Genomic DNA, 19,675 nt, shown 5'->3' with positions numbered 1-19,675 from the left:
AGGGACTATGAAACTTCCAGACCATGCCCATGTGCTGACCCGGGAGGTCCCCAGGAAGAATATCACATGCAGTTAGGCTCTGCTTTACAGAACATCCATGACCTGCTGAAAAGCACTCAGTGAGCACCATAACTTGGGTTGGAGTAGGGGTTGCCAATCACCAGGTGGGGCCCAGCGTTCTCCTGCAATTACAACTGAACTGCAAAGATCAGTTGCCCTGGAGGAAATAGCAACTTTGAAGGGTGGATTCTATGGCATCACATTCCTGTTCCCCCCACCCACCCACCCTTGAACTCTGCCCTCCAGGTTCTGCAAACCTGCAGGAATCTCCCAGCATGGAATTTACAATCCTAGGTTGGGGAAGATGGGATGTGAACCTTGGGGCTGGTCATAGGCTTGGAGAAGGATGCCACTTTTCCAGATGGAACACTGAAAAAATATATCAAAGAATTAGTTATTTCCCATAGCCGACGAAAGCCTGTGCTATCTAGATAGGCTATAATTGCCAGTTCCAGTTTCAGAAATTCCCAGAGATCTGAATGTGGTACCCAAATAGTTTTGATCTCCTTGCAGCCAGACTAGACACAAGTCTGCTGCAAGTTGAACTGCCTGTACTAACCAAGCTGAGAACCTTCATAGCATGGACCAGGGCTGATATGGGAATGACCTAGTGTTGGAGCTCTTGTTTGCAAGTCAATAAATAATAGATTCTAGGGAGCTGGATTGATATTGGCAGGGGATGAAGGAGAAAAAGTTGAGCTCTGCAGGACCAAAGGAGATGGTCTTGACCTAAGAGCCAGTGTGGTCCGCTGGTTAGAGTATTAGACTAGGATGTGGGAGACCCAAGTTTGAATCCCCTATCTTCCATGGAAGGTTTCTGGTTGACCTTTGGCCAATCACACAGTCTGCTTAACCTACCTCACAAGGGTTTTGTGCTGGAAAATAAGGAAATGATGTAAGTCCCTTCAGGTTCTCATTGGGGAGGAAAGTGGGGTATAAATGAAGTAAAGGATTCAGAAACAGTGCCCAAATGTCAGGGATGCAATGGATTATTACAACAAAATGGCTGACTTGTTGTTTCAGAAATAAAGTAAGAAAGTGGATGTTCTAGCTTATAAAGATTGCACAGGAGATAAGTTAGGTGAATGTTATATTATGTTTGCACCAGGCTTAATTTTTATTGAGTGTAGACCCTGGTTGGAAACAGAAATGAAGTCTTGGATGTGTTTAATGTCCACAACAATTGCTGCCCCACAGTATTCATTACCCCAAGGATCCACAAGAGACTGGGCCAATGGGAAGTCGCATGCCATAACAACTTCAGTGCTTTGCTTTCCAGCCTGTTTTTCTCTCTGCCTTTTTGTTTATCTGACTCTGGATGAGTATTGTTGGGGACCACCTGCAAAAGCAGCTACTGATCGGAGGAGTGGGGGGGGGGGGGGAGATGCAGGTTCCTGTGTATAAAGATGGGAGAAGCAAGGCAAATGGGTGTGTTGAATCTCATCAAATGGAAGACATAATGAAAAACATGCTCCAGTGAGCTGTATTTTTAGAACTTGAGAAAAAAAGACTTTGAATCTTTTTGTTCTCATTAGTTCGGGAGTGTTCCAATCCTAATGGAATCCTGACAGCCTGTGGAGACAAAAGTGAGAGACAGTTTTAATTGCTGGGCTTGAAGTTTTTTATGCACATGACTCAATTCTTCTGAAAGCAAAATGGGACTTGGCTGCATTTCCTCAGTAATTCCAAGCATCACACCATTTTGCATCATGCAAGTAGGTCATGGAAGCTCTGAAGCTACCAAGTTTGTTCTACTGTTCTTCGGAGCTGTTCTTACAAGCTTTGAGCAGTAAGTGTGGTAACCAGAAACGTTGGGGAGGGGAGATGTTTGTTAGGATTAGGTTGGAGTAATGGACAGCTTCAAAGCTCTATGCAACCAGGGGCCAACATACCTTCAGAACCACCTCTCCCCATATGAACCCTGTAGGTCCCTAAGATCAGCACCCCAACAACTTCTGGTGGAGACATCTGAGTTGCCTCGATTAGGGCTTGGGCCAAAAAGGCCCCGTCCCCTGCCTGGTGGAATGAGCTCCCCTCGGAAATCTGGGCCCTGCAGGACCTGTTCCAGTTCTGCAGGGGCTGCAAAACAGAGCTCTTCTGCTAGGCCTTCAGTTGAGGCAGCAGTCGTCACTAGCTATTAGTCCCCCCCATACACACACAATTCCAGTGACTTGGGATCTGATGGACTTTTGGACTGATAGGTTACTACTGTAGAGGCAGTTTGCATTTTTAGCTGTTTTATATTGAAATTTTAACTTGTTTTTAACTGTTTTATTGTTTGGTTCTTTGGGGGAACCTGCCCTGAGCCTGGTTTGTGGGAAGGACAGGATATTAGTCAAATAAAATAAATAAATACTGGGAAAATGATGGGCTGTGCAGATTTTTAATAACTTTGCTTGGGCAGCAACTGCCACTATAGCACAAGGACCTTCACTGTGACTGAAGGTAAGTTGCCGCAGCTATTCGGTGGCTGACTGTGCCTCTTGCAACAACCATTTTGCAGCAGTGATTTTGTGGCTGCACGTACCACACAGTGTCAGAATTACAAAAAGTTTGGGAACCCCCTGATGTATGATATGGATTATCTTGTTTTTTGCTGCTGATTTCTAATTTCTCTAACCTACTGCATGCCATTTTTATTTATTGCGTCTTATACTGCCTTTATTATATTGTGTTCTAATTTTGTGATCCAATATCATGGTATCGTTTAGTGTATGTCTTACAGCTCCTGTTGCATTGTTTTTAAAATTTTGTAATCATTCTTGAGTCTCAGCAAGAAAGGTAGACTATAAAATAACTGCACAGCTGGCTGATTCCTGAACATTCCGCACAGCCTTGAGTAATGATCTGAAACTGTGTGGTTTCTGTCTGAGTGTCCCATCAAGAGGTGACAAAGACGTATCTCTTCGCTGGGGTCTCTTTAGATGCCAGTTGCTGTTCAAAGGACAATTTCCTTTGTTTCCTTTTAGTGCATTGTTATTGGATAAATCAAAGCACTTTGAATATGAATATATATGAATATATGAAGCTGCCTTATACTGAATCAGACCCTTGGTCCATCAAAGTCAGTATTGTCTTCTCAGACTGGCAGCGGCTCTCCAGGGTCTCAAGCTGAGGTTTTTTCACACCTATTTGCCTGGACCCTTTTTAGTTGGAGATGCCGGGGATTGAACCTGGGACCTCCTGCTTCCCAAGCAGATGCTCTACCACTGAGCCACCGTCCCTTTGTTCAGCTTCTGACGCATATAATATGATGCACTGCATAAGATAACACTCGTAGCCCAGAGTCTTGTAGCCTGTTGATAATCATTGGGCACGTATCTATGTTTCTGTTCCTATAGCACCTTGTAATGGTTTGGAGGACTGCAGAACAGTTGATCCACCCTGTAGATAATGCTCACATGCCTTCTGATCACCGAGAATTAATTCCACACGCTGTTTAATTTTCCTCATCACTAAAAACTAGAATAAATGCCCCCATTAAACTTTTCTTGCTGCATATTGGCGTATTTCTGTATGTGTTTCCAAGGAGCAAACAGAATTCCTAAGAAGTCTTGCCCATTGGGTTTCTCCACTTCCCAAGTCTGTGATTCTTGAGGAATTGCAAAGTTTGGTTTTATTGTCCGGCCACGAGCAAAGGTAGAACTGATGCACTGCAGTGCAGCAGCAAAGGTGCTAACTTGGTACTCTGTCGTTTCTCCTCTAGGATTCCATGTCATCCCAACAATTTCCAGTATAGTCCCGGAGAGCTGCTTGCTCATTGTGGTAGGACTGCTTGTCGGAGGGCTGATCAAGGCTGTAGGAGAGGACCCCCCAGTGCTACAGTCGAACATCTTCTTCCTTTTCCTTCTCCCACCCATAATCCTGGATGCTGGCTACTTCCTGCCCTTGCGCCAGTTTACTGAGAACTTGGGCACCATCCTGATGTTTGCAGTGCTGGGGACGCTGTGGAATGCCTTCTTTGTGGGTGCCCTGCTGTACTGTGTGTGCCAGATCAGTGTGACTGGCTTAAGCCACATTGGCCTCTTGGCCAACCTGCTTTTTGGCAGTATCATCTCGGCTGTGGACCCCGTGGCCGTGCTGGCTGTGTTCGAGGAGATCCACATCAATGAGCTCTTGCACATCTTGGTGTTTGGAGAGTCGTTGCTGAATGATGCCGTCACTGTGGTAAGTGGGAACACAGCTGAAAGCAACCTTGCCCGAAGGCAAAGAGAGGCTGCTACCTCAGGCTTTCATTTGAAGAGATAAATGTGAGGGGGGCGGGCACCTTTGGAAGGAATAAGAGCTATAGCTGAACATGAGAGTATAAGTCTAAGGCTTTCTTTTGCTAAGTGTGACCAAGGGTCTGTGCAGTTGAGCTTTCTGTCCCTAGTAGTGGACAGTCATATGCCACGTGAGACCTTGAATGTCATATGAACATATGAAGCTGCCTTCTACTGAATCAGACCCTCGGTCCATCACTTCTCAGACTGGCAGCGGCTCTCCAGGGTCTCAAGCTGAGGTTTTTCACACCTATTTGCCTGAACCCTTTTTTGGAGATGCCACGGATTGAACCTGTGACCTTCTGCTTCCCAAGCAGATGCTCTACCACTGAGCCACCGTCCCTCCCCTGACTGGCAGTGGCTCTGCAGGGTCTCAAGCTGAGGTTTTTCACACCTATTTGCCTGGACCCTTTTTTGGAGATGCCGGGAATTGAACCTGGGACCTTCTGCTTCCCAAGCAGATGCTCTACCACTGAGCCACCATCCCTCCTACATATGAAGCTGCCTTATACTGAATCAGACCCTCAGTCCATCAAAGTCAGTATTGTCTTCTCAGACTGGCAGCGGCTCTCCAGGGTCTTAAGCTGAGGTTTTTCACGCCTACTTGTCTGGACCCTTTTTTGGAGATGCCGGGGATTGAACCTGGGACCTTCTGCTTCCCAAGCAGATGCTCTACCACTGAGCCACAGCCCCATTCATGGCTCTCCAGCGTCTCAAGCTGAGGTTTTTCACACCTATTTGCCTGGACCCTTTTTTGGAGATGCAACGGATTGAACCTGGGACCTTCTGCTTCTCAAGCAGATGCTCTACCACTGAGCCACCGTCCCTCATGGCTATATGTTTGATCCCAGCAAGCAGAAGAAGAAGATATTGGATTTATATCCCGCCCTCCACTCCGAAGAGTCTCAGAGCAGCTCACAATCTCCTTTACTTTCCTCCCCCACAATAGACACCCTGTGAGGTGGGTGGGGCTGGAGAGGGCTCTCACAGCAGCTGCCCTTTCAAGGACAACCTCTGCCAGAGCTATGGCTGACCCAAGGCCATTCCAGCAGGGGCAAATGGAGGAGTGGGGAATCAAACCTGGTTTTCCCAGATAAGAGTCCGCACACTTAACCACTACACCAAACTGGCTCTCCACAGCAATGGGAAGTATGCTACTTCTAGTCTTGGAGTCTCCTTCTACAAACCAAAAACCAAGTCTTCATAGTTTAGCCTAGTGTGCCTTGCAAGGGTAAGTCAGAGGAACCAGAATCCAAGGACTAGGAGCAAAGAGGGGGAGGTCTAGTAGAAGCCTGAGGGGAGGGACGGTGGCTCAGTAGTAGAGCATTGCTTGGTAAGCAGAAGGTCCCAGGTTCAATCCCTGGCATCTCCAAAAAAGGGTCCAGGCAAATAGGTAGAAGAAGAAGAAGAAGAAGAAGAAGATATTGGATTTATATCCTGCCCTCCACTCCGAAGAGTCTCAGAGCAGTTCACAATCTCCTTTACCTTCCTCCCCCACAACAGTCATCCTGTGAGGTGGGTGGGGCTGGAGAGGGCTCTCACAGCAGCTGCCCTTTCAAGGACAACCTCTGCCAGAGCTATGGCTGACCCAAGGCCATGCTAGCAGGTGCAAGTGGAGGAGTGGGGAATCAAACCCGGTTCTCCCAGATAAGAGTCCGCACACTTAACCACTACACCAAACCGGCTCTCCTTACCTGGTGTGAAAAACCTCAGCTTGAGACCCTGGAGAGCTGCTGCCAGTCTGAGTAGACAATACTGACTTTGATGGACCGAGGGCCTGATTCGGTATAAGGTAGCTTCATATGTTCATATGAGCATCAGCTGCAGTTGGTAGCGCTTCTTATGTAAAACAAAGGGAACTGAGGAATAAGCTAGAAGTTAAAAGAGTTGTTAGCTGGGGCTTGAATCTTTGCCGGCTGTTGACGATTTTGCCGATAGTGTGTAGGGAAAGGTGGAGAAGTGAGAGGCAGTTGTACCTTCACAATAGCCATTGCAGAACTCTGAGACGGTCAGTTTCCTGCTGTTTTCAATCCATTTTCCCCCAGAGGGTTGGTGCTTTGTGGGGAAGTCATTCATGAAGTCACTCCAGCCCCTCACATCCTCTCTAACCTTCCCCACCTTGTGCTGCTGCAAGAATGGAGAGGGACCAAACCAAAGAACGAAGTCTGTGAAATAATATACCAGCAAGAACACATCCAAATAGTTTTGTATTAAATTAAGATGGGATTACTGACTTCAACCAGGTTTCCTGCTTGCAGTCCCTGATGCAGGCTACAGTCTTCACCTCATCCAAGATAAGGAGGATCAAGCAGAATCTTTACCACCTGCTTCTGTTTGGAACCAGGGATGCTAAAGGGTGTTAAGAGGTGACTAATCCATATAAACTTTATTTGTTACAGTGTACTCCAAAAGGTGCATTCAGGTGAGTAGTCATGTTGGTCTAAAACAACAGAACACAAAAAAAAATGGGATTTTTCTACCTGGTTTTAAAATTTCTGGAAATTTTACATTTCTAGGCAAAATATAAACTTCTCCTACAGTAGGTTAGCTGTTCAAGGGGAATAGTTGTTTCCTACTCTGCTCCCAACAAGCAAATTTGGTTTGCAATTTATTGATGCTTTCCCACCCCTTGAGCATCATCTTTTGGGAGGAGAGGGGAAAGAAGAATTATATCAGTTGCTTTGGGTCCTCAAAAGGGAGAATGATGGGGTGGAAATGAAGCAAATAAGTACATTCAAAGCTCTTCAGGTATGTTCTACTAACAGTACTTTGTAAAGCAAATTAGCATACTTAATGTTGTGGACAGGAGACTGCTATTCAGAGACTCTGGTCGTTTTCGCACTCACCTTCAGCCGGCGCGACCCCCCTCTTCACCGCGCAGGATCTGCGCGGATTTCGCACTAAACGCCGCGGAGCAGCCTTTTGCGCCGGAAACTCCCGGCGCAAAAGCCGCTCAAACGGAAACCGCCCAAAAGCAGTTTCCGTTTGAGCGGCTTTTGCGCCGGGAGTTTCCGGCTCTTCCGGCTGCTCCGCGGCGTTTAGTGCGAAATCCGCGCAGATCCTGCGCGGTGAAGAGGGGGGGGGTCGCGCCGGCTGAAGGTGAGTGCGAAAACGACCAATGAGTTGCCTAAGGCCAGTGAGCAAGTCTGTGGAGGAAGCTAGATTTGACACAGGGACTTTAATGATGAATGTACAACATAACAGCAATCCAAGTGCTGGAAAATGTAGCCAGATAATGGTTTTGCCTCCAGTACTTCGTTGGTCACAGTTGCTTTGGGTGAGAGCAGCTTTTCAAAGCTGAAAATGATAAAAAACTGTCTGTTTTCTTCAGTGCCCCAAGAGAGACCCGAAGAGCTTTGCCACACTTTTCAATTGATGACTTTGCTTAATTATCATTAATACAATTGGCAAGACATAGTTCTTACCAATTGCCTTAATCCAATCTTAACTAGATTTTGTTGCTGTTGTTCAGTCGCAAAGTCGAGTCCGACTATTTGCGACCCCGTGGGCAAAGTCACGTCAGGCCCTCCCGTCTTCCACCATCCTCCAAAGTTTGCGCAAATTCGTGTTTGTTTCATCAGTAACGCTGTCCAGCCATCTCATCTTTTGCCGTCCCCTTCTTCTTTTGCCTTCTGTCTTTCCCTGCATCAGGATCTTCTCCAGAGAGTGCTCCCTTCTCATTTGTGGCCAAAGTATTTGAGCTTCAGCTTCAGCATCTGACCTTCCAGGGAACAGTCAAGAGTCTTCTCCAGCACCACATCTCAAAAGCATCTATTCTTCTGCGCTTGGCCTTCCTTATGGTCCAGCTCTCACATACATTACTACTGGGAATACCATTGCTTTGACTATATGGACTTTTCTTGGCAGGGTGATGTCTCTACTTTTTATTATACTGCCCAGGTTCGCCATAGCTGTCCTCCCAAGGAGCAAGCGTCTTTTAATTTCATGGCTACAGTCACCATCTGCAGTGATCTTGGATCCCAGAAATGTGGTCTGTCACTACTTCCATGTCTTCCCCTTCTATTTGCCAAGGTGTGATGGGGCCGGATGCCATGATCTTAGTTTTTTTGATGTTGAGTTTCAAGCTTACTTTTGTGCTCTCCTCTTTCTCCCTCAACAAGAGGTTCTTTAGGTCTTCTTCACTTTCTGCCATTAGAGTGGTATCATCTGCATATCTGAGGTTGTAGATGTTTTTCCTGGCAGTCTTAATTCTGGCTTTTGTTTCATCCAGGCCAGCATTCCGCATGATGTACTCTGCATATAAATTAAATAAGCAGGGTGACAATATACATCCTTGTCGAACTCCTTTCCGTATTCTAAACCAATCAGTTGTTCCATATCCTGTTCTGATGGTTGCTTCTTGACCCTTATACAGGTTTCTCAGGAGACATGTGAGGTGGTCTGGTACTCCCATCTCTTTAAGGACTTGCCACAGTTTGTTGTAATCCACACAATTTACGGCTCAGTTATTTATGCATCTTGACTCTAATTAGCCCTTCCAATCCTGACAACACCCTCCCCGTCCTCTACCTATATGGAATGGTTGGTGACATCTGTTTCAACATATCTGAAGAAGTGTGCATGCACAGAAAAGCTCATACCTCGTTGGTCTCAAAGGTGCCTCTAGACTCAAACTTGGTTCTGATTCTTCAGACCAAACATGGCTACCCACTTGAATAGATTTTCTCCTGTCCTTCTGAAGGGTTTTGCCGCAAAATATGCATTTTGCCTGCATATTGGCTGTCTTGTTTGCATTGCGATCCTTTGAAAAGTTAGGTTGACTTGAGTCAGTTGAACTCCGGATTGGGGGGGGGGGGGGGGATGTCAGACGTTGGAACTTCAAATAAAAACAAATCATTTTGTTTCAAAATTAATCCATTTATTTGAGAACTAGTGGTCTGGGATAGAAGCCAATTGAGTTTGATACATTCCAAGGCTACGCTTGGTATTTTGTCGTGCACATGAAAGCAAAACAATAAAGTCGTCCTCACACCCAGAGAGACAGTTGTCTGTTCCCATACCTTCCTTATCTCATTCCCCGGGAAGGAACCCCGCTGGTTACCTTGGGGCAAGCCATCTTCAAAGGCTCAAGGCGCCTGCTGGTGCCAAGTGAGGAATTCCTCACTTGTGGTTTGCAACTGTCCCTCTCTGTTTGAAATGCAGATCTTTATTCCCATGGTTAGTAATAGCAAACAAAATGGCGTTAGTTAGGGCAAGAGAGCACATCTAATCAAGGTACATTCTAAGGTAAGTTACAATGTCTGACAGGCAATCAAGGGATAGCACTGTTAGCCTTATGTTGCCACGTGTCACTTGAATGTTCATACTTGAGTCTTCCTGTTTTGCTTAGCAAGATAATGAGTCAACTGGGAATAAGGGCTAAACTGCATGTTACAAATTTTAACAAGTCAGGTCTGGGGCTTGTTCCCCCCACATTTATACAGGAGCTATGGAGAAAGTATTTTTTAAAGTGCACAGGGGCTTGATTTGGAGCAGGGAGAGGAGGAGCCCCTGTCTCTCCCCACCCGCCTCACCATTTTTCCAAGTTGAAACAGAGCTACAGGGGAGTAATTTGCTGTGGAGCCTTATTTATGTTTTATCTTGGGAAAATAGCGTGAGGGGGAAGGAAGGTGGGTACCTCCCCCTGTGATGTTATCATAAACCAAATCAGAAGAAGAAGAAGAAGATATTGGATTTATATCCCGCCCTCCACTCCGAAGAGTCTCAGAGCGGCTCACAATCTCCTTTCCCTTCCTCCCCCACAACAGACACCCTGTGAGGTAGATGAAGATAATTGGATTTATATCCCGCCCTCCACTCCAAAGAGTCTCAGAGCGGCTCACAATCTCCTTTCCCTTCCTCCCCCACAACAGACACCCTGTGAGGTAGATGAAGATATTGGATTTATATCCCGCCCTCCACTCCGAAGAGTCTCAGAGCGGCTCACAATCTCCTTTACCTTCCTCCCCCACAACAAACACCCTGTGAGGTGGGTGGGGCTGAGAGGGCTCTCACAGCAGCTGCCCTTTCAAGGACAACCTCTGCCAGAGCTATGGCTGACCCAAGGCCATTCCAGCAGGTGCAAGTGGAGGAGTGGGGAACCAAACCCGGTTCTCCCAGATAAGAGTCCGCACACTTAACCACTACACCAAACCAGGCCTGTAGCCACAAGGGGGCCTGTGGGGGCACTGCCCCTTGACTGACAGGCAAGCCCCCTCCCCTGGCTTCCAGGGGGCCTCCAGGGTGCAGTCTGATTCTTTTCCCATTTTCTTTTTGCCGTGGCTGAGCCATCGAAGCATCATCAGTGGCAGCCAGAGCCAGGAGAACTGAGGAAGTCACAGTGCATTGCAGTAAGAAAAGCAACACGTGGAGAGGAGGGGGGCAAAGGAAGCCATGTGGAATGGACTGGGGAGGGGGGGGGACAGGTGGAGCTCCTGACTGAAAAGTGCCAGGGTGGGAAAGAGGGAGGTGGAAGGAAACCCCCCTGCTAGGACGCAAGGTGCTGTCTCTTCTTCACTCCAAAGTTTTATGGTTTGCTGCCTCAATTTGGCCACATTCAGAGCCTCCAGCTTTTGCTCCTACCCCAGGAAGTTTCTGAGAAGCGGCAAGTGGATGGGAAAAAGTGCCCCCTGACTTTTTAAAAGCCCCCCAACTTGTAAAATCCTGGCTACAACCCTGAATCAGGCCCCTTTGCACGTCAGAAATTCCACTCCCTGTAACGTCTGCTTGCAGGCAAAGTGAATCCCTAGACCCGAGTCACTCAAATCCATAACATATAGTTTGGCCTGAAGTCACGTTAATTTTTTTTAAGGCTATTCGTTCTGGCCGATTGCTTTCTTTACTAGGTATGCAAATCTCTGTGCTGCCTCCCTATCTTATGTGCACCAAAACCAAGACGGTGACACTTCAAAAAAGAGAGAGAGAGAGAAAGAGCAGCAGCAGCCATTGTTTGCAGTTTTTTAATGCTGTTGATGTTGCTTTAGTTGATTTCTTTGTTTCTGTTATTGCCTAGATGAAATAGATATTCCAAGGCAGTTACATTAGAGACTTGCACTCCAACAGGGTGAATGTTGCGGATTTTTAAAGCTACCTCTTGATCATTTCCGTCCCTCCCTTTCTCACGTTACTGATTTGCCACCATTTTCATGTCAGCTGGCCATCTCTCATCACGGCTTTCTTGGGCTGAGATCCTGTCTCCCTCTTTTCTTTCCCTCCAGGTCCTCTACCACCTTTTCGATGAGTTCGCCACCCTTGACAAAATCACCTTCACTGACATCATCCTGGGTTTCCTCAGCTTCTTCGTGGTATCCCTTGGGGGTGTCTTCGTCGGGGTAGTCTATGGCATCACCGCTGCCTTCACTTCCCGCTTCACTTCTCACATCCGTGTCATCGAGCCTCTCTTCGTCTTTCTCTACAGCTACATGGCATACCTGTCAGCAGAACTCTTCCACCTTTCAGGCATCATGGCGTAAGTATTGGCAGGCTGGGCCTTTGAAGCCAAACTCCAGTGGGGAATCTGCCAGCTCAGAGGCGCGCCTCTTCTTTTTTTTTAATCTCACTTTTTAGACAAAATCTGATTCCCAAAGCAGTAATATTTCAGTAAGGACTTCCATTTGCAGTTACTCTACATAAATGGGCATAAAAGAGAGGCTCTTAGAGTGTCAGGCTAGGATCTGGGAGACCCAGGTTCAAATGTTCCATTCTGCCATGGAAATTTGCTGGGTGACCTTGGGCCAGTCACATACACTCAGCCTAACCTACCTCACAGGATTGTTGTGAGGATAAAATTGAACATATGAAGCTGCCTTCTACTGAATCAGACCCTCGGTCCATCAAAGTCAGTATTGTCTCCTCAGACTGGCAGAGGCTCTCCAGGGTCTCGAGCTGAGGTTTTTCACACCTCTTTGCCTGGACCCTTTTTTGGAGATGCCGGGGATTGAACCTGGGACCTTCTGCTTCCCAAGCAGATGCTCTACCACTGAGCCACCATTCCTCCTGCATATGACGCTGCCTTCTACTGAATCAGACTCTCGGTCCATCAAAGTCAGTATTGTCTACTCAGACTGGCAGCGGCTCTCCAGGGTCTCAAGCTGAGGTTTTTCACACCCCTTTGCCTGGACCCTTTTTTGGAGATGCCAGGGATTGAACGTGGGACCTTCTGCTTCCCAAGCAGATGCTCTACCACTGAGCCACTGTCCCTCCCCAAACATATGAACATATGAAGCTGCCTTATACTGAATCAGACCCTTGGTCCATCAAAGTCAGTATTGTCTTCTCAGACTGGCAGCGGCTCTCCAGGGTCTCAAGCTGAGGTTTTTCACACCTATTTGCCTGAACCCTTTTTTGGAGATGCCAGGGATTGAACGTGGGACCTTCTGCTTCCCAAGCAGATGCTCTACCACTGAGCCACTGTCCCTCCCCAAACATATGAACGTATGAAGCTGCCTTATACTGAATCAGACCCTTGGTCCATCAAAGTCAGTATTGTCTTCTCAGACTGGCAGCGGCTCTCCGGGGCCTCAAGCTGAGGTTTTTCACACCTATTTGCCTGAACCCTTTTTTGGAGATGCCAGGGATTGAACCTGGGACCTTCTGCTTCCCAAGCAGATGCTCTACCACTGAGCTACTGTCCCTCCCCGTTGAGAAGAGAAGAATACAGAGGCTTCTTTGGGGTCCCCAGTGGAGGAAAAAGAAGGCAAAAATGAATAAAACATATTGTAAAGTAAGGCTTGCTTTAGCCCTGGCAATGGAGGAGGGCAAAAAGAGTCATTGGTGGCATTTCATACCGTCTCTCATTTTTAAAGGAGGCTGCTACTGGGACACAGAACTGCTTTGTACAATGAGCGGCCCAGCCAAAACAAGGCACTTTATGACTTCGACTTCCTGTGGCGTCTGGTTGAGCTAGCATTGGGTTTAAATCGAGCCTTAAAAGAGCAGCCATGTCAAGCAAGGAGAGTGGGAGAAAATTTAGGCTGGTCTTCCCTTTTCTGGAATGAAGGTGGGAAACTTCTTTATGTTGAGCCGGATCATTGGTAGATCTGTTGCAGTACAATCTGCCCCAACCCTTCTCAAGAGGCCTGAGTAGAAATGTAAACATTTCTGGAAATTTTGAAGGGGTAGGAGAACCCAGGAAATTCGGGGAAAATTGAAATATAGACAATACTATCTAATTAATAATAATAATAATAATAAACTTTTATTTACCGTATTTTTCGCACCATAAGATGCACTCCCCCCCCAAAAAAAAAGTGTGGGGGGAAAGTGTGTGCGTCTTATGGAGTGAAGGTACGTACCTTCCTCCGGGGGGGGGGGGGTGGGATCCGCTGCCTCCGCCTCTGATCCTGGCGCTTCCCCCACGCCTGCGTGCCTGGCTGGGAGACAAGCGGCGAGATCGCTCCCTGCGAAGTGCTGGGTTTGCGGTGGGGGCGGAGGAAGCGATCTCGCCGCTTGTCTCCCAGCCAGGCACCTGCGTCTAATGGTCTGGAGCGTCTAATGGACCGAAAAATATGGTATATCCCGCCCTCCCCGCCAAGGCAGGGGCGCACTTCCTCCGGTAGCTGATTCCACCAGTGGGGAGCCATAATTGAGAAGGCCTGCTCTCTCGTTGTTTTCAGTTTGGCCTTCCTTGGTCCAGGGATTTTTAGGAGATTTTGGGAACTAGATCTCAGTGCTCTCTGGGGAACATATGGAGAGAGACGGTCCCTAAGGTAGGTGTTAAAACTTAGCGTTTTAACAACATAAAATGCATTATTTGTAACTTAGTATATAAAGTTTATGGCTTTGTGTTTGAGTAGAATTAAAGTGCACCCAAAAGAGAGAGCCACAAACTGCTGTGCTCTGTGAAACCTTAGTACGCTTATCTTAGTTTTTGCCATCGGAGAGGGAGGGAAAAATAAAAGCTGGAAATATTAGACACACCTTTTGTAGTGGACGAAGGAGTGTTGTTTGAACAGTTGTAATAGAGCTAGGAGCTCATCTGGGTATTGAGCTAAGGTTTGTAACATGGAAAACAGTGAACCATTTATCAAAGATTTCAGGTTTTCACGGCTGGTAACATCATTAGGGTTCGTAGAATCTTTTGGGCTCAAGTGCCGTGTTCTACTGGAGAAAGTTTTTCTTCCAGATGTTTCGTTCTCAGCTGCGGAGAACATCCTCAGTGGCGTTGCAGCCGGAGCAGGCTGTTCTCCGCAGCCGAGAACGAAACGTCTGGAAGTAAAACTTTCTCCAGTAGAACACGGCACTTGAGCCCGAAAGATTCTACAAACCCTAGTGAACCATTTAATTGCATGCTATAGCATATTCATTATGGGAAAAATGAGCCATGGTTGAAGAGGCATGAACAAGTTTGTTGTTGGGTATGTAGGAAATATACATACTTAAATGAGTAGTACGTTCAAATCATCAAACGCTGGCCTATGCTTTCCTTGCAACCTAGGATTTGATGCAGTCACCCAGTCCTGGTTTTAGAATCCTTCTTGGGAGGAAAGTGCAAACCACAGTTCACAAGTTTACACACAATGGTTTTCGAGGGAGAGCTGACCAAAAGCAGGCAGGGACCTCCGGTATCCCCCAGGTTCATGCACGTAGCAATAAACTTTGGTTTGCCATTCTGTCTGAACTTTACAGTGCATCTCTGAATCCTAATCCTTTGGTACTTTGTGTATTTATTTTATTTACTATTATTACTTATTTAATCAATTCATACCCGGGTTTTCTCCCCAGTGGGAGCCCAGTGTGGCTTAAATCATCGTCCTCCGTTTTATCCTCGTAATAGCCCTGTGAGGTAGGTGAGGCTAAGTGTACGTGGATCAGCCCAAGGTCACCCAGTGAGTTTCCATGGCAGAGTGGGGGATTTGAACCTGGTTCTCTCAGATCTTAGTTTGGCACTTTAACCGCTATACCGTACTTGAAGCTTGTGATGGTGATTTTCTGTTCTTTTCCCCTCTCGCCATTTATTGATACAGTAAAAGGAATCTTCTCCTATGGGGTTGGAAGTCCAGCTAGCCCAGTACTAAGTATCCAGTATCTCAGGGGGCGTTTTCGCACTGACCTTAATCGGCAGCGATGCCCCTCTTTAGCGCGCAGGATCTGCCCGGATTTCACACCAATTGCCGCGGAGCACCCGGAAGACCCGGAAAGTCCAGTTTCCATTTGCGCCGCAAAAGCCGCGGGACTTTCCGGCTCTTCCGGGTGCTCCGCGGCAATTGGTGCGAAATCCGGGCTGATCCTGCGCGCTGAAGAGGGGCGACACTGCCGATTAAGGTCAGTGCGAAAATGCCCACTGTCTTTCCTGGTCCTGAGCCTTGAGAGTTTTTAACTGAGAGCGTTTTCGCACTTACCTTAAGCCGGAGCGACGTCCCTCTTCACCGCGCAGCGTCTGCACGGTTTTCGCACTAATTGCTCCGCAGCACCTGGAAGAGCCGCAAAGTCCCGCGGCTTTTGCGTCGCAAATGTAAACCGCCAAAAACCAGTTTACACTTGCGACGCAAAAGCCGCGGGACTTTGCGGCTCTTCCAGGTGCTGCGTTGCAATTAGTGCGAAAACCACGCAGACGCTGCGCGGTGAAGAGGGACGTCGCTCCGGCTTAAGGTAAGTGCGAAAATGCCCTGAGTTTGTTATAGATTTAACCTGGGAGCTTTTATACAAAATGTGTCATCTGCCCAAAGAGCACTGGTTCCTTCCCTTCTATCCTAGACATTGCATTTGAATGACACTGGAATGTAGGGTCACCAAGCCTGACACCTGGGAGGGAAATGACCATTTCTTGTGATTTCTGTGATTTCCTATACTCTGTTTCTTCCTTCCTTTGCAGGCTCATTGCTGCTGGGGTAGTTATGCGCCCTTACGTGGAGGCCAACATCTCCCATAAATCCCACACCACCATCAAGTACTTCCTGAAGATGTGGAGCAGTGTCAGCGAGACCCTCATTTTCATCTTTTTGGGTGTCTCCACTGTGGCTGGAAAGCACCGCTGGGACTGGACCTTTGTCATCTGCACCCTGATTTTTTGCTTGATTGCCAGGGTCTTAGGTGAGGTTCTCAGGGTCAAAGGAGGAGGTTTGTACATGTGTGTAGACCTCAGAATTTAGCCATTTGTCCAGAGTGCAGGCATCCCTAAAATGCTAAGAATGAAAGACCTGAAAGGGGCAGGATTCCCCAAGAGAAGGAAACTTCCTTAGCTTACACCAGTGGTTCTCTTTGAATTGCAGTTCTCTGGCAATGGCTTGTGAGGGTCAGACTCCTAGGCTGGAAGAGGAAACTCTTGCCCTCCCTCCTTCCAGTGATGGGAAAGGAGAAAAGGGTGAAGATGTTGTACTGAGAGCATAGTTCTCTGTCTTGCCAGTTTGGTGTAGTGGTGAAGCGTGCGGACTCTTCTCTGGGAGAACTGGGTTTGATTCCCCACTTTTCCACTTGCACCTGCTAGCATGGCCTTGGGTCAGCCATAGCTCTGGCAGAGGTTGTCCTTGAAAGGGCAGCTGCTGTGAGAGCCCTCTCCAGCCCCACCCACCTCACAGGGTGTCTGTTGTGTGGGAGGAAGGGAAAGGAGATTGTGAGCCGCTCTGAGACTCTTCGGAGTGGAGGGCGGGATATAAATCCAATATCTTCATCTACCTCACAGGGTGTCTGTTGTGGGGGAGGAAGGGAAAGGAGATTGTGAGCCGCTCTGAGACTCTTCGGAGTGGAGGGTGGGATATAAATCCAATATCTTCATCCACCTCACAGGGCGTCTGTTGCGGGGGAGGAAGGGAAAGGAGATTGTGAGCTGCTCTGAGACTCTTCGGAGTGGAGGGCGGGATATAAATCCGATATCTTCATCTACCTCACAGCGTGTCTGTTGTGGGGGAGGAAGGTAAAGGAGATTGTGAGCCGCTTTGAGACTCTTCGGAGTGGAGGGTGGGATATAAATCCAATATCTTCATCCACCTCACAGGGCGTCTGTTGCAGGGGAGGAAGGGAAAGGAGATTGTGAGCTGCTCTGAGACTCTTCGGAGTGGAGGGCGGGATATAAATCCAATATCTTCATCTACCTCACAGCGTGTCTGTTGTGGGGGAGGAAGGTAAAAGAGATTGTGAGCCGCTCTGAGACTCTTTGGAGTGGAGGGCGGGATATAAATCCAATATCATCTTCTTCTTCTTGTGCCTGGCAGAAGTGGAGTAGTGTAGGTATGCCAAGCAAACATTTAAAACATTGTTTTAAAAGATACAGAAACAAAAAGTAAAAGTAAATAGAGAAGTAACAAAATATATGTACATAAACACTCACCCTTCTACAGTTTCAAACAGCTCATACATAACACTAACAATATCTTCAATTATTTTCATAACAATTATTTTCCTTCCTTTCCTTCTTTGCACAAGGTAATCTTATTTTTTTTCCTATTATGCTTTTCAATAGGATTTGTAAGCTACCTTGAGTCACAGGTGAAAGTGAGATATAAGTATTTGAATAAATAAGTAGTTTGGGCAGATTGATAGGGGGATGGGCAGGTGGGAAATGACTGCTGGGCACTCCTATATACCCTATGGAGATCAGTTGCCATAGAATATAATGGAGAATTGATCCATAGATATCTGGGGCTCTGGAGGGGCTGTTTTTTGAGGTAGAGGCACCACATTTTCACCATAGCATCTGGTACTTCTCCTCAACCTCCTCCCTCCCCAATGAGTTTAACTGATGAGCCACCAGTCCAGTTGAAGAGCAGGAGAGCAGTGGGCGGGGGAGGGGAGGAGGACGGCAGATGTGTGTGGCCACCAACTCCTCGGACCAGCTGTGCTGTAAAGAAAATCCCTGCACTGGCCTCAAGGAATCTGTGCATTGGCATAGCCCAGCGCACGCTACAGGGAATTCTACTACTAATATAGTGGAGGCGGGGTGGGTGAGATTTGACTTGATTCTGTTGTCTCTTATAACGTTTAAATTGTTCTTAAAATCTAGTTTAAATATAATTTAAAAGAATTTATTCTGAGATTTTTACAAGGCTATGGAGGTAATATTCTAAAGAACTAATTTACACAATAGTCAAATGTAGACTTGCTCACAACCTTTTTTTCGCTTACGAGGTAGAATTTCCGCTCGCAACACTGTGGAGCTTAGAGGGAACTTTGCTTTCAGCTGTCTGTCCCTTTTTATCTTTTTGCCTTACCCTAATAATCTTCTCCTGCTGTGATTATTTATCATTCAGGTGTCCTTGGGCTGACCTGGTTCATTAACAAATTCCGCATTGTGAAGTTGACCCCGAAGGATCAGTTCATCATCGCATATGGTGGCCTGCGAGGAGCTATTGCCTTTTCCCTGGGTTTCCTCATAGAGAAGAAACATTTTGACATGAGAGAAATGTTCCTCACAGCTATCATCACAGTCATCTTCTTCACTGTCTTTGTGCAGGTAGATTTGTAGACTTCCTTTAAGGATGAAAATTAAACCAGGGGTCCTCAACATAGTTAAGTTTGGGGACAGCTTTGGAATTTTGAGAACAGGTAGCACACACCATGACAAAATGACTGCCATGTGACCAACTACAAAATGGCTGGCATGAGGGCTGAGTCCAGTAGTAAACTATTCGGAGGTTCCACATAATGTTAGGAAGTTCCAAGCCAAGCAGCCTCCTACAGTGAAGGCAGCTGTTTCCAAATGGGTAATCTCTTCTGAAGCGCCTCCTGCACTGAAGTGAGGGAAAGCCTAGTTTGGCACTTTAATTTTATCCAGAAAGACTAGAACCTTGGATCATGCCATGAAATTGACTGGAGGGATAGAAAAAGGAATTTGTGCAGGACAGAGTTTAGCTTACTATTTATCTACCTGGTACTTTTAAAAAAATCCCAGCCTTCCTCCCAGTCATTAGACATTGTTCTCCCCCAGTCTTCCCATTTTATTCTCACAACAGCCCAGTGAGATAGGTTCAGTTTAGGCAGAAGGACTGACCCAAGTTCTCTCAGCAGAATGTGATTTTCATCCTGGGTCTCTCAGGTCCTGTTAGAGTCCAGTGGCATTTTTAAAGACTAACAGCATTTCATTCAATATGAGCTTTTCTGAGGCACAATCTGAAGAGATAAACTGTGGCTCGTGAAAGCTCATTGAAAGAAATGCTGTTAGTCTTTAAAGGTGCCACTGACTTTTGTTTTGCTATGACAGACTGACACAGCTATCCTTTTACAGTCTCCTAGATCTGAGTAGTAGTTTGTCACTTCTAATCAGTATGCCGCTCTTGCTCTCTGAGTTCACTGCTGCAAGATGCTCACTGACATAAATGGCATTAAAGTGGGATTAGACAGATTTGTGGAGACCAGGTCTAAGAACAGCTACATGGAAGCATACTGGGCAGGGGGAGGCAGCAGGTGAAAGCTGTTGGCTC

The 19,675-nt window shown here is 46.9% G+C and overlaps 1 protein-coding gene across 1 annotated transcript in view; it reads left to right on the top strand.

The window, feature by feature from the left end:
- Positions 1-19,675, top strand: part of SLC9A1 (solute carrier family 9 member A1) — a 104,211-nt gene that overhangs the window by 55,188 nt on the left and 29,348 nt on the right. Inside the window, exons 2-5 of the mRNA XM_060257916.1 lie at positions 3,767-4,227; positions 11,540-11,790; positions 16,135-16,352; positions 18,506-18,708. Coding sequence (XP_060113899.1) covers positions 3,767-4,227; positions 11,540-11,790; positions 16,135-16,352; positions 18,506-18,708 — 1,133 coding nt within the window. The remainder of the gene's footprint in view (positions 1-3,766; positions 4,228-11,539; positions 11,791-16,134; positions 16,353-18,505; positions 18,709-19,675) is intronic.

Source organism: Heteronotia binoei, chromosome 17 (genome assembly GCF_032191835.1).
Source record: "Heteronotia binoei isolate CCM8104 ecotype False Entrance Well chromosome 17, APGP_CSIRO_Hbin_v1, whole genome shotgun sequence".
Taxonomy (NCBI): Eukaryota; Metazoa; Chordata; class Lepidosauria; order Squamata; family Gekkonidae; genus Heteronotia; species Heteronotia binoei.
Note: the sequence above shows the minus strand (reverse complement) of the source record. Positions and strands in the feature narration are given on the sequence as shown.